Genomic DNA, 7,500 nt, shown 5'->3' on the forward strand with positions numbered 1-7,500 from the left:
CAGGAGTCAACAAAACAGTATGAGTGAGATTAATGGCGGTAGCTGCAAAGGTTATGTAATCCACCACTGGGCTCCTGCGTGCGTGCGTGCGTGCGTGCGTGCGGTAGCGGTTCGGGGGCTGCCTGGCTGGCACGCTGGCACGCTGCCCGGCCTGTGATGGATGCTCGGGCCGGGCACGGAGAGGGAGACGGAAAGGCCAGTCGTGCCAAGGTGTCGGGGAATCCCGGAGCGCTGGCATTATAAATTAGGCCCACAAGCTCCGCGGTGCCCAAACGCCCGCCCGCCCGCCCACAGAAAGTGCTGATGGGAGTTTTCCTGCGAACCCGAAGCTGTAGCCCAATCTGCCGGATCAAGTTCTGGATCAGATGTGGACTAGAACCAGGCTACTCTGATCTGGAGTCGGGCTAGTTCCAGGCTACATCCAAACTAGATCCAGGCTAGTTCCAGGCTACATCCAAACTAGATCCAGACTAGTTCTAGATCAGATCCAAGTAAGATCAGATCCAGATCCAGGTTATTTCTACCCTGGAAATCCTGGAGTTTTTGTGAAAGCACAATTTGAATTGTGTCTGCAAGATACTCTGGCAATGAGCAATGATGGACGTTACTTTTACCCAGGCATTGGGGGAAACCAATCACATCGGTTTATCTGATATAGGCGGGCCAGAGGCGAGCTAAACTGATGATGACAGTGCTCCGAAGTTCCAGTCAGTAAATATTGGTCGTAGTGTTATCCAATTGCATCGATGTCCGGATTCAGTCAGAGTAAACATTGGTCGTTGTGTTATCCAATTGCGTGCAGTGAAATTTTCAAATACTTGCAAGGTTACATCCGGGCTAGATCCAAACCAGTTCCTGCTAGTGAATGAATGATTAAGGCAAAAAGTATCACTCTAGCTAATATGAGTGTCAACCTCCAGACTATAAACTGTAATGATAACGACATGAAGAACAATATTGTCCGAGTCACTTGCAGTCATACTGTAGTAGGTTCTTCTTGTTCAGTTCACTTGTTCAGTTTAGTTCACTTGTTCAGTTCAGTTGGTGATGTGAATGGCCCTTAATCCAGATCGGCCCATGTGAGGGCCAGATGTGGGCCAGTTCCAGGAGTAACTCCAAGAGTGAGTGTTGTTCTCTGGGTACTGTAGGCCCTGTGGCAGCCTCTCCCCATAACGCTGTGAGCTGTCTGCATACATAAGGACAATAACACACACACACACACACACACACACACACACACACACACACACTCCCTCTCCCTCTCCCCATAAAGCTGTGAGCTGTCTGCATACATAAGGACAACAACAGCATCCCCGGCAGCAGCAGTGCAGGCCTGGCTGGACCTGAAAGAGGAATTAAAGGAGGAAAACAATGTCGACGATTTGGGCTTTTCCCCCACCATGGAGCCTTTTCTGCTCTCCCGCAAAATCCTTCCTGTTTTTGACAGTAAGCCGCAGCTTTCATGCTCCTTTCACTGACTGTCAGTGGGCCTGTTCCCCGACCAACCACATGTGTGTGTGTGTGTGTGTGTGTGTGTGTGTGTGTGTTCCCCAGACCAACCACAAGTGTGTGTGCTGGCTGTCATCATCCTCTGCAGAGTGCGTATATACTTTTGTGTGTGTGTGTGTGTGTGTTTTTTTCTTTTTGTGTGGCTGTGTGTGTCTGCTCACATATGTGTGTGTATGTGTGTGTGTGTGTGTGTGTGTGTGTGTGTGTGTGTGTGTGTGTGTGTGTGTGTATTTGTGTGGGTGCATGTGTGCGTGTCTGTATGTGCTTATTTGTCTGTGTGTTTGTGTGTGTGTATTTGTGTGGGTGCATGTGTGTGTGTGTGTGTGTATGCGTATGTGAGTGTGTGTGCTTAAAGCCGTTTGAAGTGTCTGCCAGCGTTATGTCTGCACCGCGGGTGGATGCTGATCTGGGCTGCTGCTTCCCCACTCACCCATTGACAGTGCTTCACCTGCACGTGTGTGTGTACGTGTGTGTGTGTGTGTGTGTGTATGAATGTATGTGTGTGTGTGTGTGTGTGTGTGTGTGTGTGTGTGTGTGTGTGTGTGTGTGTGTGTGTGTGTGTGTATGCTCGCCCCCTGACAGCGCTTCACCTGCAGCTAAGGCGCTCCGCTCTGTCACTACAAATAGCTCCAGCCAGCCCATCATACACCAACAACATCCTCTGGGGATCTCTCACTTTCCCCCTCTTCCTCTCTCTCTTTCTCTCTCTCTCTCTCTATCTGTGTCCCTCTTTCCCCCTCTCTCTCTATGTCCCTCTTTCTCTCTCCCTTTCTCTCTCTCCCTTTCCCTTTCTTTCGATTGTTCTCAATCTCTCTCACTCAATATTTCTCCCTCTAACTTGCTCTCTCTATCTCTCTCTCTCAATCACTCTCAACATCTCTTTCTGTCTCTCTCTCTCTCTTTCTCTCCCCTCATTTTATTTAACTGGTTGGCACATCCGCCTCACCTCGCCTCGCCTTTTGATATCTGTGGGAGGAAGAACAAAAAAAAAAAAAAAAACAGACAAAAAAGCGAAGAAGAAGAGAAAGACAGGATTCAGGAGCATCGGAGGGGGGGACAGAGATCTTAGCCGCCTAAGCCTGGCTAATAAGCTGCGCGGCTTTCAGCTTTCCGTCTGCCCACATACGGATCCGAGGGGGTCCTGGACTGTGGCGCAGTTCCGACGCGCCGAGCGCGAGCGTGCGAGCGTGCGAGCGTGTGAGCGCTATCTCTGGGAATGGGAGCTAAGCTTGTTTCACTTGCAGCCCAGTGTGGTAATCGTCCTCATTAATGCTGGTGGGGCACATGCACTCTTGCTAATGGTGTCCGAGTGGCCCCAGAGTCCATGCAGGCACACGGAGCCTCTGAGGTGAAGCAGGCTGCTCCACATGGAAAGGCTGTGACTAATTTGTGCTGATGAGAGTGCCAGTCTGCAGCAGGGTGACAATATTTCATGTGTGGAATCGTACTGTAGTGGAACACTGTCCTCATGTGTGGAATCATACTTTAGAACATGACCCTTCTCATGTGGAATCTTACTGTAGAACACTGTCCTTATGTGTGGAATCATACTTTAGAACATGGCCCTTTGCACGTGGAACCTTACTGTAGAACACTGTCCTTATGTGTGGAATCTTACTTTAGAACACGACCCTTCTCATTCATTCTCTTTCTGTGTTTGTGTCTCCCTCTCCCTCTGTGTGTGTCTCTCTCTGTCTGTCTCTCTAGGATTTGGGCCTGGAGGGAACGTCTCTCAATGACATTTTGTATAAGAACGCTGCCTTCCTTAACCTGGTGGACCCCATTTCCCATGAGCTCCTGCTGAGCTTGGCCCGGGACATGCAGTGTCCAAAAAGGGTAAGTCCGCTAATGCTACTAATAGAACATATAGACCACATAGAGCATACAAAACACACAGATAGCAGACTAACTCCCCCCTCTGATGGTCAGTGCAGACCACACAATTTCAGCCAGATTTTGCCACGATTGTGTCGTGACCGTCAAATTTCCAGTGTCTTGTCCGAATATGAAAAGTCGGGAACGACGCCCAAAGGAGGAAGTGTCTTGTAATGTGACATATTCAACCACCCATGATTTATTGTCTGAGACATTCCACAACGTTACGACCAAAAGTCTAGCAAATAGATCTTGTGGCCAGTCTTACAACCAAAACGCAGCAAGATTTTGTGGTTCTGTGATCGCTAGTCTGACATGGTCAATCGTAAAAGATCATTGTGGAGAAGAAGTAGTAGAGTAGTAGAGTAGTCTGCGCCGGCTATGACTCGGATTGAACTGCAGAAGACGAATGTCTCCTCTGCACTCTCTCCACCTATGCCAGAACCATACTGTACCTGCTCTGTTCGCCATTCACCCGACCAGATCTACAGCAAGCTGCCCTCTGTCTGTCTTACAGGCAGGCTACATCAGACATGTAACTTAAAGATAATATGCTGCAACAAATAGCTTCCAGTATAATCAGTGGTTACACCAGACGTAATATTGGTGTGCACTTTCACTTAGTCGTCTAAAACCGTTTTTGCACTCCACAATCGGAGCTCTTCTGTTGTGTGGACGGTGAAGCCGGGCTGTTATTCACAGCACCAGAAGTGTGCCAGACTACTGTACGCTCTCATCTCTGGCTAACCCGACCAGATGTCCCAGCTCTCCTTCCTGCCAAGTACGGCACACTGCCAGAACTCCAGTAGTCCGGCTCCCCTCTCTAACCTTGACCAAGTTAGGCGATGGTCACACTGACACACTTTTTTTCACACACAGAGTGACGTGAGCGTTAAAAAATGCAAGGTGGAAATTGATTGTGTTTATGCTGTTGCTGTTACACTTTTTACTTAGCTAAATAGCTAGCTTCCTAATTTAGCTTAGACAGGTAGCCAAGCAGCAATCCATTGTTGAAAAAAATGTGACCTCAAAAGGCCGGTGAACTATTTTTAACTTTGAGCGCCTCACGTTTTTAGAAGCCTCATGATTATATGAGTGAGGTGGAAGCAAAAAAAAATGCGGAGCTCTTAAAAACGTGAGAAGGTGCTCAACGTTAATGACCGTGAGCGCAACCGTCAAATCGCATCATTGCATAGAGAAGCAATTGAATTTGAGCGCCTGGGCGTGAAAAGGCATGTCAGTGGGGAGCACAGTACTGAGAGGGGGTGACATCTCTGGCTCTCTGCTCAGAGGAGGTGCTGCGGTTGCGGTTGCAGAGTGTAAGCACACATGTATGCTCCTGCTGGCCCAGTGGGATATTCCCTTAGCAGGCTGAAATATGAGGAGGATCGAGGCCTCTGAGGTAACTTACTCAGCACCAGCGCCTGATGAGGTAATGCTAGTTGATTCAGCATTGGCGCCTCCTGAAGTAACCTGAGCTGGTTCAGCACTATCACCTCCTGAAGAAACATTGGCTGACCCAGCGCTAGCACCTCCTGAGGTAACTTTAGCTGACTCAGCGCTAGCACCTCCTGAGGTAACGTTAGCTGACTCAGTACTAGCACCTCCTGAGGTAACGTTAGCAGGTTCAGCACTAGCACCTCCTGAGGTAACGTTAGCAGGTTCAGCGCTAGCACCTCCTGAGGTAACGTTAGCTGACTCAGTACTAGCACCTCCTGAGGTAACGTTAGCTGACTCAGCACTAGCACCTCCTGAGGTAACGTTAGCAGGTTCAGCACTAGCACCTCCTGAGGTAACGTTAGCAGGTTCAGCGCTAGCACCTCCTGAGGTAATGTTAGCAGGTTCAACACTAGCACCTCCTGAGGTAACGTTAGCTGACTCAGCACTAGCACCTCCTGAGGTAACGTTAGCAGGTTCAACACTAGCACTTCATTAGTTGATGCAAAACTTGCACCTGCTGACAGCGCTTGTTTACATTTGGTTTTAAAATGCAATCCTGTGGTGATCTGATCACAAATGGGCAGTTGAGACACATCACCGTTTACCCATCTATCCAAGGTGTACAGCTGTTAAAAAAACATGTGTATTCAGATTTTGTCGCTGCCTAGCTGCACATCCCTCAGAACTTTAATTGTCTGGGATACATCAGGGTGCATTAGCGTTTACACTACAACTGCTACCACAAAGCCTCCCTGCCTGTCTCCCTGGCCGGCTGCTTGTCGCTCGGAATATCTTCGTGACATGTCCACAAAGCCAGTGAGTAAATCGATTTTTGGGGCAAGCGGCAGACTCGTTGGACAGTGATATGGATGACCTTTCCTTTCCCTCAGAACAGGAAACAGCCAAGCTCGCCTTTATCGTTCTCGGCGCATTCATAACAAGAATTTAATTAGTCACATAACATTCATACGGGAGTGTCCCTAACCATTCCATATAACACCAGCTTCAAACAAATGGCATTTCCAGTGTTAATTATTGTGTGTTAAGACTTTGTGTGGAAGACGTGTAGGGATTACCTTCAAGGATTTCACAGTATCAAGTCTCCATGTTTTTCCGCGTAGGGGAGAGCTGGAAAGAGTTAGGGGGGGCTTATGCTGCTGGGGGAAAGCCTTGTTTGAGTGGAGCCTGCAGACAGCTCAGAGCAAAGACAGCCCCTCAAGCTAGTAGTATGCATCACAGTGAATAGAAAGCCCTATTTAGATGCTGATTGTCGAATAGATCAGAACCCGATTTGGGTCAGACCCGTTGTAGGGAGAGAGTTCTGCTGTCACAGCAGAACTGAAGTTGAAGAATGAAACTCTTAAAGTTGAACTATACAGGGTCTTTTTAGCTTAATTTACCTTAACTGAACAGCTTCAGAGTCATTGGAATGGTTATATGTCTTTTTTCGGGTCGAATGGCGGCCATTTCGCTTCCACCTAGCGTCTGTAAGCCACTGTCTGAAAAACCACCCTTGCCATTTTGGGCCGGTGGCCGGTGCACTGAGAAACAGAAAGTGATCATGTTCATGAAAAGGCAGACTGACCAATTGAGGAATGTTGTAAAATATACACGCTAAAGCTGTAGGAGAAGCTCTGCAGAGAAACCTGCATAAAACGAGAAGACAGCGAAGAAATCGTCGAACCTGCATAGTTTCCCTTTAATAGAGTGCAGTACTTTTGTGCACGCGTTGCAAATCTCCTCGATAGAGTCCCTGTAATCCTGGATCTGCAGGCTGGCACAGGACTGGGATGGCTGAGAGGGGGCTGTTGACGGGGGAGCCCTACGGTGATGGGTGTCCGCCGAGACTTTTGGCGCCCGTCCCAGAGTCGAGGAGAAGATGGGATTAGGTGACAAGGGGACGGAGGCAGCGCAACAAGAGGAGCTGGGCTAACGTCTGAGCAAAGACGAGATCGCTTGTTCCTCGATATCTGGGAAATGAAAGAGAAGATTGCTCATTCCATAGAGAGAGTAGGGGATTAACATGTGAACGAGGGAGGTGTGAACTGGAGGAGGTGTGTAATAATTGATCAAGTGGAGGTGGCTGAGATGTGGGCAAGAGGAAATCACTAACTACAGAGGGAGGGCAGAGAGAGAGGGAGAGAGGGAGAGGGAGAGAGAGAGGGAGAGGGAGAGAAAGAGGGAAGTGGGAGAGAGGGACTCTTATTTTCCGCAGTTTTCTCTGGTCTCAGGAAACACAAGTCCTGCCAATGCCATGGCTCTCTCTCTCTCTCTCTCTCTCTCTCTCTCTCTCTCTCTCTGTCCCTACCCCCTGAGCCGAGAGCGCCCAGTCTGTAACCATGCAAATAGCACCGCATCCACCCTCCCTCTTTCTCTCCACTTTTTCTCACTCTCTCTCTCTCTGCCCCTGCCCCCTCATGCCACGAGTGCCCAGACCAAAACCATGCCAATGGCACTGCATCCACCCTCGGTGCCCAGCCAGCCGAGAGCAAGCGAGTGCCCACTCTGCCGATTAGCCAGCTGCCATGTTGCACTGGGGCAGCAAGGGCTAGAGGGGCTAGCATCATTGTGCTGAGGAGACGATGGCTTCATCTGTTAGCATAACGTGGAGAAACCCTCGCTAGACTGTTTTTTTTAATCATGTTTGTGTCTTTGAAGAGCCACCAGGGCATGAGA

The 7,500-nt window shown here is 49.1% G+C and overlaps 1 protein-coding gene across 1 annotated transcript in view; it reads left to right on the top strand.

The window, feature by feature from the left end:
- lrrc75bb (leucine rich repeat containing 75Bb) overlaps nucleotides 1-7,500 on the top strand; it is a 48,306-nt gene that overhangs the window by 10,937 nt on the left and 29,869 nt on the right. The window contains exon 2 of the mRNA XM_062554806.1: nucleotides 3,217-3,345. Within this exon, the coding sequence (XP_062410790.1) occupies nucleotides 3,217-3,345 (129 nt within the window). The remainder of the gene's footprint in view (nucleotides 1-3,216; nucleotides 3,346-7,500) is intronic.

This window comes from Sardina pilchardus, chromosome 14 (assembly GCF_963854185.1).
Source record: "Sardina pilchardus chromosome 14, fSarPil1.1, whole genome shotgun sequence".
In the NCBI taxonomy this organism is placed as follows: domain Eukaryota; kingdom Metazoa; phylum Chordata; class Actinopteri; order Clupeiformes; family Clupeidae; genus Sardina; species Sardina pilchardus.